Source organism: Oncorhynchus masou, chromosome 21, assembly GCF_036934945.1.
Source record: "Oncorhynchus masou masou isolate Uvic2021 chromosome 21, UVic_Omas_1.1, whole genome shotgun sequence".
In the NCBI taxonomy this organism is placed as follows: Eukaryota; Metazoa; Chordata; class Actinopteri; order Salmoniformes; family Salmonidae; genus Oncorhynchus; species Oncorhynchus masou.
The window spans coordinates 18717813-18740533 of NC_088232.1; the positions used below are offsets into that span (position 1 = coordinate 18717813).

General features: G+C 42.3%; 2 protein-coding genes across 7 annotated transcripts in view; one reads left to right on the forward strand and one right to left on the reverse strand.

The window, feature by feature from the left end:
- Positions 1-4141: 4141 nt before the first annotated feature.
- On the forward strand, positions 4142-14544 carry pax9 (paired box 9). Of its 2 annotated transcripts, XM_064927711.1 has the most exons (4): positions 4142-4378; positions 5102-5731; positions 8041-8192; positions 12904-14544. In XM_064927711.1, exons 1-4 carry the CDS (start codon positions 4375-4377, stop codon positions 13174-13176), a joined length of 1059 nt encoding a protein of 352 aa, XP_064783783.1. In that variant the 5' UTR covers positions 4142-4374; the 3' UTR covers positions 13177-14544. The 2 variants fall into 2 exon arrangements, with proteins under 2 accessions (XP_064783783.1, XP_064783782.1); XM_064927710.1 differs by lacking the exon at positions 4142-4378 and having other exon boundaries at positions 5083-5731.
- A 5636-nt stretch (positions 14545-20180) lies between these two features.
- slc25a21 (solute carrier family 25 member 21) overlaps positions 20181-22721 on the reverse strand; it is a 233406-nt gene continuing 230865 nt past the window's right edge. For all 5 annotated transcript variants that reach the window (XM_064927715.1, XM_064927713.1, XM_064927714.1 and 2 more), the window contains 2 exons: positions 21979-22031; positions 20181-21162 (listed from right to left, as the gene is read on the reverse strand). In XM_064927715.1, coding sequence (XP_064783787.1) covers positions 21101-21162; positions 21979-22031 — 115 coding nt within the window. In that variant the 3' untranslated portion in view covers positions 20181-21100. The remainder of the gene's footprint in view (positions 21163-21978; positions 22032-22721) is intronic.

Here is a 22721-nt window from a genome sequence, read left to right on the forward strand (position 1 = left end):
GAGTGGGCCACATTAGTCTGCCAAATAAGATCACATTATAATAACGCGTATAGGTCTACTTATACAATAACATAATGGTCGAAGGTGTGTTAACCTACCTCTATGGGAATGGTAGACGCCTGGGAAGACGACATCCCGGGTCTGGTACATCTTCCTGCACTATTTAGATTCAGTACCTACCGAGCTGAAGGCACATTAGCCTTATCCTTATAAGGGCACACAAAGCAACTCCAAGACCGGTCCAATGCGCCCTGTGTTGTTTGGCACAACTAACCCCACTGGTTAGTTGATTTCATAGTTGTCGAAATATCTGCACAGTTCAAACATAAATAAATGTTTGTATTGGTACGTATTGATTACACAGTGCAATTAAAACGAGGCATTTTTATTTTACCTTTATTTTACTAGGCAAGTCAGTTAAGAACAAATTCTTATTTTCAATGACGGCCTAGGAACAGTGGGTTAACTGCCTGTTCAGGGGCAGAACGACAGATTTGTACCTTGTCAGCTCGGGGATTTGAACTTGCAACCTTTCGGTTACTAGTCCAACGCTCTAACCACTAAGCTACCCTGTCGCCCCCAGCATAGTCCTATAATAAATCAAAAAACATCATTAGGCTACCTGATGCACTCAAAAATGTTTATTAGCTAATTCTGATCTAAACATATGCCTTCATTATCAAAATTAGTATTGAAACAGAATGATATCACCATGTAGCCAAATTAGCAGCAGGCATGCCATATGATAAGAACCATGCATGGTTATCTTTAAACAAATGAATATGCCTAGAACAGAGGTATGCTAAGTGCCAATGTTGATCATTTAATGGAAGCATTATCTTAGGCTAAAAAAGCACATGTTCCTTTGCTCCTGATTCTAGATTTGGTGCGTGAAGTAGATTTTTTGTATGTTTTTTTGTTGCATTATCTTGAGCATAAAATGAAAGGTTCCCGCATGGGTTACAAGCGAGATCAACAGACAGAAACGAAAATATTGAAATTGGGTTATTCCGTCAGCTGTCCGTCCTGTCGGTCTCATACATGCCCTAAAACCAGATAGTCGTGTTTAACGGATCAGGAAGGATGCGATGCGTTGACTTGCGGTCAGGACCATTCGACACGGTTAATTCTGTTTTAGTCAGCTATGATACATGCCTTAAATACCGTTAAGCCTACTTCAAATAAGCAGGGCACCGCAAGGCTTTATCAAATACCATGCGCGCGGGACATTACCCTGAACGGAGGATATGCATGGGAGAGCAGAGTTGAATTCATTTTTAGTCATGCCGTTTAGAATGCCGCAAAAAAAACATAGCCTATAATTATTTAGCGACTGACTATTTGAGTCAAGTTTATAGCCTAATATATTGGAAAATATCTGATGAAAGAATACAAATCGTGGCAACACCGGACATCAAAAGATTCCTGCTGATCTAATAGATGACATGATGTGCCATGGTAATTCCTGTGACTGTCATCGATAAATCGCTCGTCACCTTTAATCTCCTCAGTGGTAGGTCATTTTATACCGTAGTCGTGAAATTATAAATTCAACTATTTCGGTAGATTGCAACGCATAGTGTGAAGAAAAAAAATCGGTTAGAATTAATAGGAGAGAGATTATACAGTTATACATAGGATGCTGTAGGATACTGTGGCCTATTTGCTAGTTATAGGCCTACACATGGAACACACAACGTGTAATTTCATATGGTGAATTCCTACCATATGGTTGGCTATAACAACAATAATAATAATAATAATAATAATACTAATAATAATACTATAGGCTACAGGAAGAAATCCACAGGTAGGCAAACATGTATAAACATACATTTGATTGCCTACCTATAACAATATAAATACAACCAATAACAACAATAATAGCCGAATCTGATGTAGGCCTAGTCCTAATATCGCTTAGGCTGTAATACATTTTAGCCTAAATCTCACTGATCAAACACGATAATTATTATTTCTGTAGGCAGTCTAAAGACCTCGAAAAGACCGTGCGTGTACCCATTTCACATTACTCTACACACCTTGTTAACACTCATCTGTCAATGCCCAATTAACCCTTCAGATATATGTCTCACTGCGATAAGATTAAGTTAGACAAAACGTGTGAACAGAAAGAACAGGGCTAAACAGACAAGGGACTTGAAGTTCCGTCACAAGGCACTTCAGCTATTCTTATTAGAATGTTAAGGAGATGGAATGGATGGCACGCAAATTCCCTTGAGGCTCTGAGTTGGCCCCAATGCACTCGCGCCCCTGGGGAATTCGCACTTGAAGCCGGTTTGCAAAGGCTAGTTTTATAAATCATAAAGACGCTACTTCAAATCTTGATAAACATTGCACCGCCATCCATGGTCTGAATGTGTCTGAATAATATTAGTACACCAAAATTGCTTTTCAAATACCATCACTTCTGCAAGTATCTACAATAGCCTACTAATTGTTGAGCGGAGACCTCTGATCCCTCGGACGTGACCCTTTGTTATTTCAGTCATCGGAAGCACCACAGTGGAAACAAGTTGAGCACGTTTTCCAATGGTAAACATTATCCTTAACGCATTAGTGACTGCCATGAGCGAGCGGGGTCCAGGGGAATCGGCCATGCCGGAACAAATACATCAGGAACACCCATAGAGCAGCTGGAAAACGAGCTAGGCATTTAGAGTTCAGTGATCAGCACTCTGGAATCTCTCGCTGCTATAACAGACGAGAGCCCTGGAAGACACGGGCAGTAAGAAGATGGTTAGAGTCTACGCCAATCTTGACAAATGAAGTGCAGAATACGTTTGAGCACGTATCTGCGTGTAGCATAGGCCTATATGGTGTTGATCTACTGAAATGTATTTCTAAGATGGGGAGCAAACGAAGCTTACCGTTGTGAAGTGACCCTTAGCAATAAGAGAAAGAGAAAACCGTGAGCACAGGTCAACCATCGAGAGCTTCAAGAGCTAAGGTTTCTCGTGTAAACAGGAAACGAAGCGTCCGATTACCTGCGTGTGTAAAGGCGTCCTATATTGCCTGTCGGATGGGTGAAATATAGGTGCAGGGGTAGTCAGCGCATTCATGGTATGGAGGGTAGTTTATAAATTGAATAAATAAACATGAAATAACAGCAAACATCCATATCCTTTTTGTTTCATATCAAACTTCCTTGTAATACAATCTTTCGTAATAACGGAGAATGTATCTGAAATATGCTATTATAAGTAATTATAACTGCTTATTTGTATAAATTAATTTGATCGAATATACAAATCGAACATTTATTCAAGCTATTCAGTCCGTTTTCATGTAACCTAGTTAATGTAGGCCAGGCTTTCTGAGAAGGCGCGTTGCAAATTCTTTAAACACTCAGTTGAATGTACATATACAACCACGGCTATATGTCGAAATATACTTTTTTTTGTATCTCAATTTGAGAAATAATAAGGATTATACACAACAACATTGAACCAAGTGTATTAGTAGCCTATATGGAATGAGTTATAGTCAGACCCAAAGCCCAACTCAGGCAGCAGATATGTTGTTCTGTAGGCTACTGCTCACCGTCCATATACACCTATTTGTTTTGAGTTGTGTACTTTATAAGTCAACGCCGATACATACCAAATCAAACGATTAGTCCATGTCACGATGTGCAACTATTCTGAATGTCTAATGTTATGTATTTGGTAGGTGAATGAAGACAGCCACGCACGTTACGCTATCCAGTTGAACTGAGGGAATATCAATATGCAGCCTACCAATTTTACTTTCATACCACATGAATTCCTCACTGACAATATAGGAAAACAAAATCCAAACACTTGGATTGCCACTGACTATTATATTGGGATTATTGCATTGGTGATTTATCCTGTAGTGTAGTTCATTGTTATGATTCATAATCACAATATTCATATAATTGTACTTACTTATATGTAATTTACCATTCCAGTAGAATGCAATTCATAATTGCAATTCATGGTGGTAGGTTAACACTGACTGTAGTTCCGGAAGAGAGGGGGTTGCCTTGCTGCACGAGCACAAACTTTCAGACCAATAGGAAAGCTTCTACCTATATACTCAAACTTCCATTGGCGGACCTAGCCTCGCCGAGGAGAAAAGTTTTGGAAGACCGGCCCATGATTTGTCTGGATTGAAATGTAAGCTTGTCTCTCCTGCTATCAGGAAACACATCGCGGATTTGTCATTCTCACTACTATCGTTAGTTCGGTTAACACAGTACCCGTGGCCGGAGGAGAGCGAGGATTTGTGCTCCCCTAGACAGGTTTCCGGACAACAGCGAAACTGGACTCGGAACTGGACGGAAGGCGTAACTCCGAGATCCCAATAATAATTTGTGGACTAAACGCAATGGGTAAGTTTATATGGAAATATTGTGTGGACGATTATGGAGTTAGTCTATAACAGGCACTCGACCGGATATTCCTACATCTTTCAAGGAACGAATTATACCAACATTCTAATGAATCAATTATGATTGTAGGCCTATGGCTTGTACAGCGATGGTATGGCTTCAAATAAAGGCCGAACAGTTTTGAGCTTCAGTTGGTTTTATTATGGGATTTTCCAGTGGCCAGTATTAATAGCCAATTAGTAAAACTATAGCATAGCTATGCGTAAAACATATTTTTACTGCAAATGTATCTTGAAATTCAAATACAACGCTTTAACAATGGAGCAGTATGTTAGGCACAAACTGAAAAGGTGCGGGGTTTTTATTTGCAGGGGGCTGCCTAAAGGTGGGACATGTTGTTATTTCATCACACGCTTACTGATTCGATTCTTACGCATCTGTTTTGAGTGCATTATATATATATATCCCAATACATTTAAGACAGTATTAATAGCCAATTAGTAAAACTATAGCATATGCTGTAAATAAGCATTTAATTTGTCCTTAACGGGTTGAAAACGACGTTGCAGACCGCCTTATGTCGACTAAGGACTCAAGGAACGGGAAGCACGATTAACAACACTAGTCCTAAAGGGCCTTTACAGGCTACTACAGCAACAAGTCGTCTAATTTAAGATGTGTGTTTCATTGTGTTGCCTCTGTGTATGTTTTCCATGACACCAGAGCCAGCCTTTGGAGAGGTGAACCAGCTCGGCGGGGTTTTTGTCAACGGCAGACCGCTTCCCAACGCAATCCGGCTGCGGATTGTAGAGCTCGCCCAGCTGGGCATCAGGCCTTGCGACATCAGCAGACAGCTCCGGGTCTCCCACGGCTGCGTCAGCAAGATACTGGCCCGGTACAACGAGACCGGCTCTATACTCCCGGGAGCGATCGGGGGCAGCAAACCACGGGTCACTACGCCTACAGTGGTCAAGCACATACGGACATACAAGCAGAGGGACCCGGGTATCTTCGCCTGGGAGATCCGGGACAGGCTACTGGCTGACGGAGTTTGTGACAAGTTCAATCTACCATCTGTGAGCTCCATCAGTAGGATCCTCCGCAACAAGATTGGGAATCTGTCCCAGCAGAGCCAGTATGAGTCCAGCAAGCAGTCGTCTCACGCACCACAACCAACGCTACCATACAACCACATATACTCGTATCCGACCCCCATCGGAGCCTCTGGGACCAAAGTACCGACTCCCCCGGGCATGCACTCCCTCCCTGGACACATGGCTATGCACAGGATATGGCCCTCCTCCCACTCGGTAACAGATATTCTGGGGATTCGGTCGATAACAGAGCAACAAAGTAAGCATGATTTTTACTTTGATACACGGGCAAACCAATTGCTGTAGTAAATGGTTAAAATTAATAGGAAAACGCATGAGTTGGGGTATGTGTGTGTGTGTAGTGGGCCTAGTGGCAAGATGTGTAACTTTATTAATTTGGAGGTATGCAGTTAAATATATGACCAATATACCGGTCTGTTATTGCACTATGTTACTTACGAATAACAGTGACTATTCTGGAACGAACTGCAAAAAAATAAATTGGCTATGTTAATTATGTGTTATTTTGCCAGTATTGGTGAGTGCATACATGAGTAAAGTTTAGTTCCTAGTTCAAAGGTTGCATTAAAACAGATGGTTAAAGGAAGGCTTGCAACTAATAAGTAAGGGGCGGATGTGGAATATTAGTGGGATAATGAAGGGAAGGCGCAGCGGTGCACGAGGAGATGAACTAAAATCAAAATGAGGTGTTCTTGGCTTTGCCATGCCATGTCGTACAGCCAGACATTTTGTTCTTGCACGATTTGCTTCAAAATACACTCCCCTGAAATGCAGTTTCACATGCTTTTAGTCTACCGGGCTGCTCTGTGTTGTTCCCTAAAGGCCCTATCCGAGTTTAGAGACTTGTTTTTGTTACTTACAGTCATGTTTGGACAGTTAGGTTTCACTAGTGTGCTACCACAAATGCAAGTCTGTTTTGGAAGCATTGTAAAAGCAAATCTGACCTCCATCAATCATGATACATTACTGTTGTTGTGAATACCATTTTTAGTGACAACGTGTCTTGTGTTAGCAGAGTGTTAGATGTCAGTCGACCACCTATGCGCTTGTCATACCCGTGCTTCTGTCAGAAGTTAGAACTGCCTCAGGTCTCACCGCCTTGTGGATATGAACATGCCCTTCTCCTTAGTGCTTGTGTAGTCCTCATTAGATCCATGAGGCCTCGGCCATTCCATGTACTCATTTAACTCAGACAATCTAAACAACAAGGCTTCGCCCCTCAAAGGCAGCGCAGATCTTCAAGCCGAACAAGAATTCCCGGGGAGGAATGTGTTCTCAAAGGATGCCTTTATAAACAACTTATGCATTTCGAAATTATTAGCAGATGTTTGCTGCAGGTTTTGAAAGCCGAAATAAGTGTCATGTACACTGAATGACGTGAGGCCTTTTAGCGCCGCAATCACTTCGCCAGCCTCGAGACTCAGGTTTTCATAAAACAAATCCCTTACTATGACATCGAACTGCTATTGGGTTTACACTACAACAGTGGATGAATACAGTAGACCTATTCTGAGACGAAGAGCGTTGACGCATATGGCGAATATTGCCGTCATGCGTAAATCATCATAATTGCATTTGAATTATGGCGATCATTCCAAAGGCGTTGGTCATCAAATGGCACTCTCACACACACACACACACACACACACACACACACACACACACACACACACACACACACACACACACACACACACACACACACACACACACACACACACACACACACACACACACACACACACACACACACACACACACACACACACACACACACACACACACCTTTCGCCATCGAGAAAGGAAGATAAAGTACCATGCATATTCCTTCCTCGAATTAACCTAAGACAGCCTTATGTCAGTGAATGATTATTTTGGAAATAGCAAGAGACCCAAACTTTTTAGACCGACAAAAAATATTGAAACATATGTCTATGCACAAAATACACAACTCCAAGTAAAACCTGCTTTGTTGAAAGAAAGAAAAGGGGGCCGAGAAAAAAATGATCCAATGGTCTTCTCAAGTTACAACACTGGTGGGCTTGCTTTTCCAATTCTAAACGTTAGCACCCGTGTATAATATCATATCCATCATGTACAAAGGGGAAACGGTTAAAGTACATCTAATTTGTCCCCACAGAAAGACTGGTTTGGGTAAATGTTACTGACCATTACAGCAATGAGCTGTTCCGTTTTGATCAGTAGGCTAAGGCAAATACACACACCACACACACACACGGGTACCAGGCGCTTTCTGTATGAAATATAAGTTGACCTAGAATTAATTCAGATTTCAGATGCCAAAAATGCTTTTTAAGTATATAGGAATGTCTACGCATAAAATCGCAAATGATGATCGTTGCTATTTCAAATATCTTTCGTGTCTTTGCTGGATAACTTTTTGTTGGAGGGTTTTGCTAAACAGCTGTAGGGGGTGAGGTGATATGAATGCCTAGAATGGTAGATGGGAGTGGTAGCGTGAAGTCTCTTCGGTTCATCTCCTCTGACCTTCCTCTCCTCTGTCTCTGTCTGTTTTGCCCCATGCAGTTAGTGACAGTTCGTCCTTTCCCAGTGCCAAACTAGAAGAATGGAGCGTTATAAACAGGACACATTTTCCGCCGTCAGCAAGCTCTCCACTAGTCAATGGCGTGCAGGATAAACCACCGCATTCTATAGAACCTGAAGCAAAATACAAACAGGTAAAAGGAAACACATCCTTGATCAACAAAAATGCATCCTCGCCCATCTCTAACCTAATGTGTGTTAATCTCAACAACGGTGTAGTACAATATGATACCCTTCTATTTTTTGGCCCACACTTATTGTATAATCAACGTAGAGTATGTTTTCTCGGTGCTTTTCAGTCATATTGACACGCTCTCTCCGCTGGGTGTGGGCGGTATGCCTCCCGACCAGACACCGCACCGCAGAGTGTTTTGGGCCTAGGCTAAGGGTTGTTCTTACGGCTACATTAGGCCTACTGTGCTATTTAATTACTATTACGTGTTGTAGTTTTGTAACCATCATTGGCATATGATTGATCCCCTTCTGTGACAAATGAATCATGTACCCGGGACCCCATGACTCATCAATTTCCTTGCATGTGATAGCATGTTGACAAATGGACATGTACTGAGAAGCTCAGTGGCTGTCATTAGCGTCGCACGCCAAATTTAGATTTAAATTGGAACAGCTCTTGTCGATATAGCCAAACGTTGCATGGCCAAACGTTGTAGGCATAATATATTTGAGAAATGATTTAGTATTTTCTGTTGTTGAAAATCGGTGTATTTTTCAACTTTGTATTTTGCAGCCACTTGTCTTTGTCTTACAAGGTTTAGACTTTAGGGATATGAACGAAGAAACATTTTGTTTCGACTTCTCAAGTCCTCATATTTTCGACCAGTGAACGTGGCACGATGAATCAGGTCGTTGATTTACGCCATTGGACACGTTTCTACGGTTTATTTTTTTGTTGCGATAAAAGACAATCCATAAGCATGAAACGGAGACAGACCGACTCACAAGTTAATAATAAAAGTCTAGTCGTTGGAGAAAGATTATTTAAATGTTTAAATTTGAGTGTTATGTTTGTATATGTTATGCTTACAAGGATCATTAGGGCTGCCTAATTACATGACATTTCCATATTGTCTTAGCCAATGTGCTAAAATAACTAATATTAGGCCTAATGTAAATGAAAAATAAGACTGAAGTTTAAATAATTAAAACGCAATGACACATTTAAATATTTTGACCAGTAGACTACATTTTAGGCATATTTATTAAGCCCCAATAATGATTTGCACGCTGATCTAATAGAAGTTGAAAGGCATTGCTGAAATTGTGGGTTCATTCCATCGAAACGTATCCCATGCACTAATAGGCCTATCGTCGAAAAACATATGATATTTTAGTGTGTATAAACGTTGTTTCATTCCAAAGGAAGAACATCGCACTAGACTCGGGATAGTCTTGTGTGAGAAAATATGGTGCATTTTATGTTGCAAAATAATACATCAGCTGCAAACGGTGCAAACAACGTGTGAGGTGGAGGGACGAGGGAGATGACAGGGAGTGTGAGCACGAGCGTGCATGAGGGATATAGTATGTTTAAGAAAGTGAGAGGGGGAGGAGGCGTGCATAATTGGTATGATATATCGTCGGAGCCACGCGATCTATCTCGAGTTATGCATGGTAACCTCAATATATTCAATAGGCTACGGTTGGATGCATCAATGGGGACAAATGATGCAGAATAGCACATGCGGCGCCGGTGATATAACTCCCTGGGATAAAAATATGGAAAAAAACAAACATAGCCCAATGCCCATATGATCAGTAGGCCGATGCATTGCATAATCAGCCATAGAAGTAAAAATACACACTTGACCTACGTACTTTATATTTTGCATATGTCAAAGTCTGATCTAAAGCAATCGTCAGAATATAAGAAATGCTTATAATTCGATTAATTTTCAACTATTTTGATAGTAATTTGTAACGTATGACTTTCTCTGCGTGCCACAGGCTGCTATAGGCTTATACTTGTCAATTGAAATGTATTTGTAGACGATAACTTGCTGATGTACTAAATCCTTTCAAAATGGTGCATATTCTATGCTATAGGCCCATATTTCAAAGCACAATACACATACTACAGTTTGCACGCACTTTCAAACACACTACTCGTCCGCCCTCACCTCATGTACACCCACAGTCCCTCCCTCCTTACAATACAACTCGAGTAGTCTTGTGGCGACTGAAGAAAGAAGTGGGGGTTTTCAAAAAGCGGAAGGTCAATTGCTATATGTTGATTATGTACAAATTCAAAGACTGCTAAAATAAGGATTATTTTTCTCAATCTTTCGAGTGTCAGCGAACAGCCGGATGTAGCCTATGGAGCTGAAACGGCACAGCTATTTACTGATAAGAATGAAAAATGAAAAACTACCTCCCAATGACAGTTCCACAAAAGCATTAACAGATGAATAAAGACGAAATGTATTTTTTTAAATCCAACACACACGTAAGTATAAAAAAAATGAATAGCCCGAAATCAAATAAATAAATGGTAACTTCGGGTTCTATAGGCCTACAGTAGACCTACACGGAGTACTTTTAACTGTACTTGAGGAGTCCCAGTCCTGCGCCTACGGGGCTGAGGGTGAGCTATCATGTCACTCTTTGGAAGAATAATGGAATCATTAACTTTCGATTTAAGGTAATGACACGCACATACATAAACAGTGCCCACGGCTCGGATTTGATGTTTAAATGCCTTTCTTCCGCTCCGGAACTCTTGAGTCTAGAGGATAGTTTTTTTTTTAAATCAGACATAACATAGACCATTAGGTTTCATGCTAATGACAAATCACTGGTTTTGACTGACATTTTGGGTACGACAGCATTTTTCCTACAGTTAAGCTTTTATTTATTATTACAGCATTGAATGCATTTCAAGGCTTCTGTAGCCTAAATACCTCGAGATTTTGGATTCTATTAAATATGAGAACATATTTCTTATCAGGCTAAAGACGGCCTTGTGCAGCGTTGTTCTATACCAGTTCAGTGGACTGCTTTCATCCGTCAACTGATTATTCTCAGTCATCTGGGTCGTTAGATGCTTTGTGAGTTAGAGACAAATACACTGCATGGAAACGATCATCAAAAATAATACGAATTATGTAACGAAAAAAAAATAATTAATTGGTAAGCCTGTCTTTTCCGTTTGCCAGAATTGACTGTAGAATCGATAGAGCTCTTGCACACAACAGGCAAGCCAAGGACTGTATTTTTTTTTTTTACATTTTAAAAGTATGACTTAACATTGAATATTAACAAATACAGGGGCGAAACACAAAAATTAGGCCTATGCGAAAAGCAAGTCGTGTAGAATATCATGATTTGATCGAGTGAATCGAGCCTATTCCAATAAACCTGTATGTGTGTATTTCATTATTTATCAATATCCTATAACGGGGGAAAAAATATTGTATCAAATTAAGATATGGGCAACATGGGCTAGGAAAGTCTTCTTCCTGAACTCTAAAACTAAACATAAATTCAAAGCAGTAGGCCTAAGGAAATACTCGGTAGAAAAAGTAGATCATTTAACCTCAAACTAAAATTGCATTATGTAAATTGGCCTATAGCATTTTGCTTAGTGAAATAAAAAATATCAGTTAAATATATAGCCTCCTTAAAAACGGAAAGCGATTAGAATTGGTGTATTGCACGTGCCCTGTCATGGCTGTGGATTTCAGTCGAAAGAAAAATATATATTAGCAATGGGTGTTTAGGTTGAGGAAATCCTGGACAAATACTAGACAGGAACGAGACGTATGCTCACTTCTGCAGAAACCATTCTTATTCTCACTAGTTACATAATAGACCACCCATGCATATACTATTGAAACAATTGTGTGAATTCTTCAAGTTATGTTTTGTCATGGTGCCAAATGTTACTCATGCTTAACCCTGTACTTTTCTTTCCCTTCTTAATTTCTGTCATTCCAAATCTCCTCTGTCTCAATAAACCCTCAACTTCTCCCAACCCCTATTTTATTCAGCCCCCATTTCACATGTTGTATACCTCACCACTGTACTCTCTACCCTCTCACTTCTCCCTCTCCCTTCCCTCCGTCTCTCTCTCTCTCTCCACTTCCCTCACTGCCATACCATATCACATTTCCCTTGTGCCTCTCCTCCCCATGTCTCACCTTCTCTCTCTCCCTTTCCTCCTCTCTCTCTCTCTCCCTTTCCTCCTCTCTCTCTCTCTCTCTTTCTCCACTTCCCTCACTCCCATACCATATCACATTTCCCTTGTGCCTCTCCTCCCCATGTCTCACCTTCTCTCTCTCTGTCTCTCTCTCTCTCTCTCTCTCTCTCTCCACTTCCCTCACTGCCATACCATATCACATTTCCCTTGTGCCTCTCCTCCCCATGTCTCACCTTCTCTCTCTCCCTTTCCTCCTCTGTCTCTCTCTCTCCCTTTCCTCCTCTCTCTCTCTCTCTCTCTCTCTCTCTTTCTCCACTTCCCTCACTGCCATACCATATCACATTTCCCTTGTGCCTCTCCTCCCCATGTCTCACCTTCTCTCTCTCTCTCTCTCTCTCCACTTCCCTCACTGCCATACCATATCACATTTCCCTTGTGCATCTCCTCCCCATGTCTCACCTTCTCTCTCTACCTCTGTCTAACCTTGTGTTTCTCTCCTCTCTCTCTCTCCCTCTAACAGACCCAGAGCGGCCTGCCCGTGCACAGTGAACAGTTATGTCTCTCTACCTACCGCTCTTACCTGCGTCTCACTCACAGCACTTGAATTGACATCCTACTTCAATGGTCTCACCATCCTCTCTCTCTCTCTCTCTCTCTCTCTCTCTCTCTCTCTCTCCTCTCCCTGACAGACGCAGAGTGGCTTGCCCACAGTGAACAGTTATGTCACAGCGCCCAGCATCCCAGCCTACCACCCTCCCACCCCAGTGTCGCCCTACATGGGGTACAGCGCCACCACGTCGGCCTATGTGACCGGTCCCACATGGCAGCCGCACAGTGGCAGTGCTCTCTATCACCACAGCTGTGACAACATTGCCGCTCCACTGGCCTTCAAGGGTATGACAGCCCACCACCGTGACGCCATCCACCCCCATGCCCACCCCATCACCGCCTCAGCACTGTAGAACACAGACAGACGGGCCGGTCGGACGGACGGAGAGACAGAGGGAAGAAGAGGGGGAGCAGGACAGACGGACGGGCAGATGGAGTTAAAAGAGGAGGGAGGAAGGAGATAAGGAGAAACAAGTCCTCCTTTACCATGGGTCTGGTGCCAGCTCATTACACTCACCTCTTCCGTATTTATATGGTGACCTCACCTAGGCCCCATATCCAATCACAACGTTCTCTTCCATACCAAAGACACGGTGACCTCACCTAGGCCCCATATCCATCACAACATTCTCTTCCATACCAAAGACACGGTGACCTCACCTAGGCCCCATATCCATCACAACATTCTCTTCCATACCAAAGACACGGTGACCTCACCTAGGCCCCATATCCATCACAACATTCTCTTCCATACCAAAGACACGGTGACCTCACCTAGGCCCCATATCCATCACAACATTCTCTTCCATACCAAAGACACGGTGACCTCACCTAGGCCCCATATCCATCACAACATTCTCTTCCATACCAAAGACACGGTGACCTCACCTAGGCCCCATATCCATCACAACATTCTCTTCCATACCAAAGACACGGTGACCTCACCTAGGCCCCATATCCATCACAACATTCTCTTCCATACCAAAGACACGGTGACCTCACCTAGGCCCCATATCCATCACAACATTCTCTTCCATACCAAAGACATGGTGTGGAGAACTCAAGTTAACGCACAGTTAAAGACAGGACATGGAAGGAAAACCTTGCCACACTATCTACAGACATGACACTGGTCTGTGGCCCTGCAGAAAGCTGACAGGACAGGTGTATTGAAGGACTGACTGGCTGTTTCTCATATTTCCATGGCGGAAATTGTGCCATTCTCATCAAGGACTTGCCTCTTAAACCCATTTCTGCACACTTCTCTGCAAATGTTATTAGGGACAGGAGCTAAAGTACTGTAGGACAATCACAACCATGAGGGAAAAACGTTTGCATTTAAGTGTATCAGGGGTGATATCAATTGGTATTGTTTTGGATGTTTGTACTTGTATTTTTTTGTTTATTATTTTGACAAGTTACAATCTTAATATTGAACATTGTTTTTTCACTTCTCGACTTAAATGTATCTTCATGTGTATTTATTAGACTGACTAAAAGGCTCTAGGGTTGAACGGAGTACAATTATTACATCAGAAGGCCACGGTGGAAACAGTGTAGGCCTATATGGATGTTCCCAACACACTTTGACAGCCTTTGGCCTAGTCTTCTGCGTAAATGTTTGAAACGATATTATGATAAAACGGTACAGCTGCACAGGTCCAATCTAATATCCACAATGAAATTGAATGTATCTTCATTAAAGGAAACTGTGTGGATTTGACCCGATTCTTCCTGAATTGTAGCAGATGTTTCAAAAGACATTTCAAAAACTCTTGTATTTAGAAGGCCTATCCCAAAAACACCTTCTGCGTGAAATAATATTCTACACACTTTTAAAAGTCACACGCGTCGTTGCGCTGAATGAACCCATTGTTGTATAAATATATGCAACCATTTGATACATTTTAAGGAAGCGCTTAGTTCTTACATGAAAGATTTGTGATGGTCATAAAATCGTTAAAATTTGTCAGTGATATTACTCTATTTGTTGGCTACGACTCGAGGTTCAGAATGGCTGAAAAATCGACATTGTTTACAATAACCTCTCGAAACATTCTCTGTGTGTGGCTACTTTCTTTTGCCAACCTGATGTTCGCTTGCCATGAGACGAGAAGGGCCGAATGTTGCGTGCGTGATTCCAACAGAGCTTCGGGCGTAGTCATGTCATGGCAGAGTGGTATACGTTGGCTGTCTCGTATAAAATTGATTCACTTGGAATTTGGGAGGAGGAAGAACGTTGGAAGGTTGCCGACGGGGTGCTCTACAACTTCGTAATCCATAGAGAATACATCTCGTTCTTTCTCCTTTCCCCCTTTATGGCATTTTGACTCTGAATGGGTAGGCCGCATTCCAATTACGCATGTGTGTTGAATTCATTTTTGACCATTGTAACCTTCTTCTCCTACCGATAATATCTTTACCCATATTAAAATGCACCGCTTTTGACGTAGATAACATTTATTTGTTGTAGTTTTAAATACATTTGTTCTAAGACACACACTAGAAATGTATCAATGGTTTTTAATAATACTTTTTCTCTCCAGTCTCAATGGATCGGAAAATATTGTGCGTAAAACGTGACCAAAAGAGAGTGATTCAATGAGTGTCTCAAGAAATGTTTGACATGAAAGAAAAATGATGTTCAGAAGGTCCATTCAACCATGGACTGGGTAAAGCACTCTAACCACAAGGCCACTGTTTTGGTACCTGTTTTCGTCATCTAGGTATAAGCAAAAGCCTTTGTGCCTCCAATGGCATTGTGTCTGTCTGATCAAGGGAGGAGGAGAGAGAGCGTATGTCTGTGTGTATGTATGTATGTATGTATGTATGTATGTATGTATGTATGTATGTATGTATGTATGTATGTATGTATGTATGTGTGTATGTGTGTATGTGTGTGTGTGTGTATGTGTGTATGTGTGTATGTGTGTATGTGTGTATGTGTGTATGTGTGTATGTATGTATGTATGTCGGAGTAGCAAACCGACCTCCACTCCAACTCGGAGACTAGTACTGACAAAGACATACTGTTTTGCCTGTGGTCTGTGAGGTCACCAGCCACCTGACCTAGAGTGTGTACACTCATTAAGTCCTTAGCAAACAGCAGGCCAGCAGCACCAGGCTGAGGTTGTGCTGCAGAGGTGTGTACGTGTTTGTTTGTGTGTGTGTGTGTGTGTGTGAGCTTGATGAAACATGGCAGCTCCTTTACAAAGTATACTTCATTAATGTATTACATAGGCAAGGACGTCGGTTTCAGAGGTGTGTGTGTGTGTGTATATATGTGTGTGTGTGTGTGTGAGAGAGAGAGAGAAGTGTGTGTAAGCTTGATGGAACTCGGGAGCTATTTCACATTAACATATTATATATGTGTCACAAAGGAAAGGGGATGGGTGCCCAAGTCCCCACCAGCCCAGCCCGCCAGTGTTACAGCATAAACAGTCCCTCTGTTTGTGCGACAGTGTAAACATTCCTCTGTCCTTTGCAGGCCGGTGCTGATTTGACTTGGAAAGCACTCTCCCCCGCATCCAGTGGTCACGGACCGTTGCATCAGGGATCCTAGTGTTGTTTTTGACCGTACGTGAGCCACATCACAGACCTGCAGTGAGATGATCAGGAGCCCTATGTATAAAGTGTCTCGCAGTATTAGTGCTGATTTAGGATCAGTTTAGCCTTTTAGATCACAATGACAGATTGCATGGACGGGGGACGGGGACGGGGGGAGGGTGATCCTAGATCAACACTACTAGTGAGATAAACATACACTGTACCAGCCCTACTTAGAATCCCTTCAATCCATCATCAAACAACAGAGAGAACAACCCAGTCACAGCGTTCAACCTTAAGACATGAGAGGTGAGAAAAGATTGGCTCTACTACACGGTATGGGTTGATGTAGACTGACAAAACAACAAAAACACACATCACTCTTGGACAAAGTCCATTGCTTTTGGCTCATAGGAATGAAACAAAAAATATAACCATGTTAAATTAAGCCAATGCTTTATTTTTTTTTTTAATAATAATACATGGGAATTATATAACGCTTTTCAATGACCCAGAGTCGCTTTATAATAGTAGAAAAAATAAAAATAAAACAATGCCAGAGTAACAGCCAGAAAATCTATGATCCAAATGTTTGTAAACAACCAAAACTAGTTTGATGTAAAACTATGGGTACTCTTTAGTCTAATCTGGGCACTCTTCAGGATAATGTAGGTCAAACGTTATGGAAGTGAGGTCTAATAGGGAAACTGTCGTTTTAAGAATGAAGGGGGGGGGACACATGTTGTTAATTAATGATGTTGAGTCTGCCTCCAAATGTCATATGGTTATCTTTACTCCACTACACGCAATCAGAAACAAGACAAGCTCCAACTAAAGTGTGCTACACACACACTACTGGAATACATGGGTTAAGAGCGCATTTAAATGCACGCACGCACACACAGTGTACTAAAGTAACACTAAGCAGGGCGCTACACACACACTACTGGAATACATGGGTTAAGAGCGCATTTAAATGCACGCACGCACACACAGTGTACTAAAGTAACACTAAGCAGGGCGCTACACACACACACACACACACACACACACACACAGTGTACTAAAGTAACACTAAGCAGGGCGCTACACACACACACACACACACACACACACACACACACACACACACACACACACACACACACACACACACACACACACACACAGTGTACTAAAGTAACACTAAGCAGGGCGCTACACACACTCAGTTTACTAAAGTAGCACTAAGCAGGGAGCTATACACACACTCAGTCTCTCAGTCTACTAAAGTACACTAAGCAGGGTGCTACACACACACTCAGTCTACTAAAGTAACACTAAGCAGGGTGCTACACACACACTCAGTCTAATAAAGTAACACTAAGCAGGGTGCTATACACACACTCAGTCCAATAAAGTAACACTAAGCAGGGTGCTACACACACACTCCGTCTAATAAAGTAACACTAAGCAGGGTGCTACACACACACTCAGTCTAATAAAGTAACACTAAGCAGGGTGCCAAACACACACACACACACACACACACACACACACACACACACACACACACACACACACACACACACACACACACACACACACACACACACACACACACACACACACACTCTACTAAAGTAACACTAAGCAGGGTGCTACACACACACACACACACACACACACACACACACACACACACACACACACACACACACACACACTCAGTCTACTAAAGTAACACTAAGCAGGGTGCTACACACACACACACACACACACACTCAGTCTACTAAAGTAACACTAAGCAGGGTGCTACACACACACACACACACACACACACACACACACACACACACACACATACACACACACACCCAGTCTAATAAAGTAACACTAAGCAGGGTGCTACATACACAACTACAGAAATACATGGGGTTAGGCGCGCTCTTGTTCATTGGACTTTTTAAAAGGAAGGTGACAATAGACAGATTGTTTTCTATGTGTCTTAAAAACAGCATGTTTAAACACACAGGTGAGTAAAAACGATAAATTAGCAGGTCCGTTCTGGGGAGCCAAACCACTGCACATCTGGTGTGTGTGGCATGATGCTTTAACAGAGACTAGCTAGGTTAGGTGTACCTTCCATTTTTAACCCTGTCAGCACAGAACACTACCGTCAAACTCAAAGTGTGGATCCTACACACGGTATTGGGGAAGCTACTTTGAAAAGATAGTTTACCAAGCTACCAATTACCTCACACTGAAAAACTGTTAAGCTACACTAAAGTTACGCTTAAAAAAGATATAGTTTACTTAACTGAAGTTACTTTGAAAAGCAGTTTCACTACAGCTAAACTACTTATTGATACATTTAAATCTGAAATGTCATAAACTACAAATTTCAAGAACAAATCACTTTGAGGTCATACTGTATGTTAACACAATGTAATTTTGCCTATTAAACACACAAAAAACAAATGTTTCAAGTGATAATGAAGCAGGTTTGATTCCAAAAAGAAAAGAAAATATTGCATTGTCTTTTTCTTTTGCAAAATAAGCATTGTGTAGCTACAGTAGGTAGCTACGACGCTAAGCTAAATGTAAAAAAAAAAAAAGTTATGAACTACTTAAAACACTACCCAGATTTGAATTTAGTTCAACTACCACCAAACTACTGCAAAATTCAGTTGAACTACATATAGTTACCTACTCCCCAACACTACCTACAAATACTGTGGATACAGTATTTTCATCTTTCACTTCCCTCTATATCCACTGTGGCCTAGTAGGGAAAAAACAGGCTGCTACTTCATTTAAGCTGTGACAAGGCTACTACTGTATGTTTTCTCATGATTGCACGGTTGTCAAAGAGGAGACGGGGATAGGCCATTCTGAGGAAGACATGTCAGCATTGGAGACAGACAAGAGAGAGCGAGGAATTCCTACACAGGTGGGGGAGTGAAGGAACGGAGAACGGCGAGGCCGGGGTAGAGCGTGGCGGTATATGTTCAGTAAGGGGGAAGGCGTTACAGTTTGCATGCCTGTATGCGTGTGTGAGGGAGGAGTGTACTGCGTTGCTACGTTACTCCAGTGCACATACCGAACACACGTTGCGAGACCTCCAGAACAAACGCATGCATTCGACACTCCATTACGAAGAGAACAGGTTAAGCATTTACAATTCCATCCATCCGCAGCCTTCAGTTGTTAGTCTGTCACCGACCGTACAGTGGGCCTCGGGGCAAAGAACCGGGAGTCTTTCCATTTTGGCAGAGAGCAGCTCACACATTAATAATGAGTGTCAAATAGCAACCTGACTCAACATAGCCTACTGCTGACTGCTGCCAGGAGAGGGGGGTGGGGGGGTGGAGAGAGAAGGAGCCAGGCTAAGCCACAGGTGTGTGTGTGTGTGTGTGCGTGTGTATGTGTGTGTGTGTGTGAGAGAGCGTGCCTACAGGAGATATACAGTAGAATGAGAGAGTGTGTTGTAGACTCCATTCTCTGCTCAAATATTTGAATATCTGGAGGTTGTTACTTGAGCGTGTTGTAAGCTACGCTGCAGCAGTGATTCAGTCAGCCCCACAGACCCAGAGAGGAGACTGATATGAAGGCATACTCTTGGCTAACAGCTTCTATGGCTGACAGGAACACACACTCATGCATACACGCACACACGTCTCCCTCCCTCCCTCCCTCCCTCCCTCCCTCCCTCCCTCCCTCCCTCCCTCCCTCCCTCCCTCCCTCCCTCCCTCCCTCCCTCCCTCCCTCCCTCCCTCCCTCCCTCCCTCCCTCCCCCTCCCTCCCTCCCGCACACACAAAACACACACACTTCAAGTTTGACGTGTTTTAATCTGTCACATACAAGTAGCTTCATAGGGACTTTGAAAAAGATATTCTACGAAAAAAAAAGAAAAAAAAAATCACAAACTATTTCAAGATATCAATGCGAGTCTCTATTGTCTTCTATGATGATTTTATAATTTCTATTCAATGTGTACAAAAATGACAGAATTTTACAGGAGGGTTCATCCTGTGCCTGATTCTGTTTATGTGAAGTCGACTTTGAATTAATGCACTGTGTGTGGAGCGCGTGTGTGTGTGTGTGTGTGTGTGTGTGTAATCTGGACATTTGGGCTTGGAACACCGTGGCTGCGTGTTTGTAATAGTTTGTAGTGGACTATAAACCCCCTGTATGTTAAATAGGTTTACATTAGTATGGCAGCGAGATACAATATAGGACTCATCTATGCACACAGTATGTAATGCACACAGTATGTAATGCACACAGTATGTAATGGCATGCATGGCTATTGTATTAGAAGTGTTACGTTGTTCCCAATAATGTTTGTGCATTAAATGAGGCAGGGGCTTGATTTGTCGAGGTGGATTATTATTGAGTGTAATCGAAGATGACCTTGGACGTTGTATGGCTGCAATGTGGATAACAGATCAGTGTTATGCGTTATGGTTCTATTCCGATTATACTACGCTTGTATTCTGGTTGTACTATGGTTGCCTTCTGGTTATACTATGGTTGCATTCTGGTTGTACAATGGTTGTATGTATGGGACGGGCACGAGCTGGAACAGTCTATTGGAGGTCATAGGGTTTAGGGAGGCCTGTGGATGTTGGAACCTGAGACAGCAGGCCCCCTAAGGCTGCCTGGTGCGCTTCAGTAAACTACCTGGTGGGCATCCTAATAGATTGCCCGGTGGGCACCTTAAGGCATGGCTGGTGGGCTTCTTCTCATCACCAGTTCTTATTTAACCATCCGGATACGTACTCATACACCAGCAGCATCACAGCTCCCCCTAGGAGGAGGAGAAGACAACGGGGCATAGAGATGAATACAATACTACACATTATAATACTGATAATGTAATCTAATTCCATTTGTGGAGTTGTAGGTCTGGGTGACATGCCCAAAATATCATATCATGGTATTAAAAATAATCGGACGGTATGGTGGTATTTAACATTATTTAAAACATTCCACAGGCCACAATCAACAGCCTGATCAACTCTATGCGAAGGAGATGTTTCACACTGCATGAGGCAAATGGTGGTCACACCCAATATTGACTGGTTTTCTGATCCACGCCCCTACTTTCTTCTTTAAGGTATCTTTTGACCAACAGATGCATATCTGTATTCCCAGTCATGTGAAAAATAAAGTATTTGAAATTATTGCATGTTGTGTTTATATCTTTTTTCAGTGTAGAGGGTAAAGTAAAAACCCAAACCGGTCCGTGCATCAATACCGGTAAATTGTAAAATACTGTATTTCGCCCAGCCCTATGGAGTTGCCAGACTGATTTTTAGAAGGACATGCTGTGCAATAACTATCATACCAAGATAAGGGTTAGGCTATCATTAGCAGAGACCGCATCTAGATAAAAAAACATCTATAATATAGTATAATCAACCTCTCATTTAGTGATATGATGAAAGACGTAGGCTACATTTTAAATTAGCCATAACATTCAAGATGTACTGTAACAAATAGCAGACGTCTCTTTACCAAAAACTTTGCTCCTCTCTGATAAAAATGCCATATTATTATTTCTCAGTCTGTAATGACCAAACGTTTGGGAAGAAAGTGAATTGAATAGTTGTAGGAACGTCACCTGGTCCGAGTCTCATGATCTTGGGGACCAGTCCTTTGTACAGCGCCAAGTATCTGGAGAAATAATACAATATTACATCTGGAGAAACGACAGAGGTGTCTTAGAACTAAGAAAAAAAGATAACATTACTTAAAAAATATAAAAAATACTGGGATCCCTTTTATTCTAAATCCCTGTACAGTGTGTGTGTGAGTGTATGTGTGTGTGCATGAATGCGCCAACATGTGTGTGTAATTACGAGTGTTGGCATTATTGGGCTTAGCAGATGCGACTGCCTGCCCGGTTTCTGTCTCCCTCGCAAGTCAGGTAGAGAGAGAGAGCACACTAATAGTCATTGGTGTTTAGTGTAGTGTAACTTAAGGGTATACCTACTATCTGCGCTAACCCTAATGTTTTCAAGGTGATCAGTGTTCCTGGCTGGCGCTGGCCTCCCTTACCCGTCACCCCTCCCTCCCCCGTCCCACACTACGCCTCCTGCTCACCTACCCCCGCCACTGATGGCGTTAATAAGGCTCGACCCACTTCCTCCCTGCCCCTCTGTCTGATTAGATTGACCCATGGAGCGCCGCGCGGCTCGTTAGGACAGCCTTAACGACGTCTCCCATAGGGACCACTAATTAGCTGCGACTGTGTTGTGTTAGAGCGTGGGGACTGGACGGAGTGGGCTGAGAGTAGACCTCTCTCTCCCTCTCCTCCTCCTCTCTCCCTCTTGAAAAAGCAGCAGTGAGTCAGTGCCACTCCTA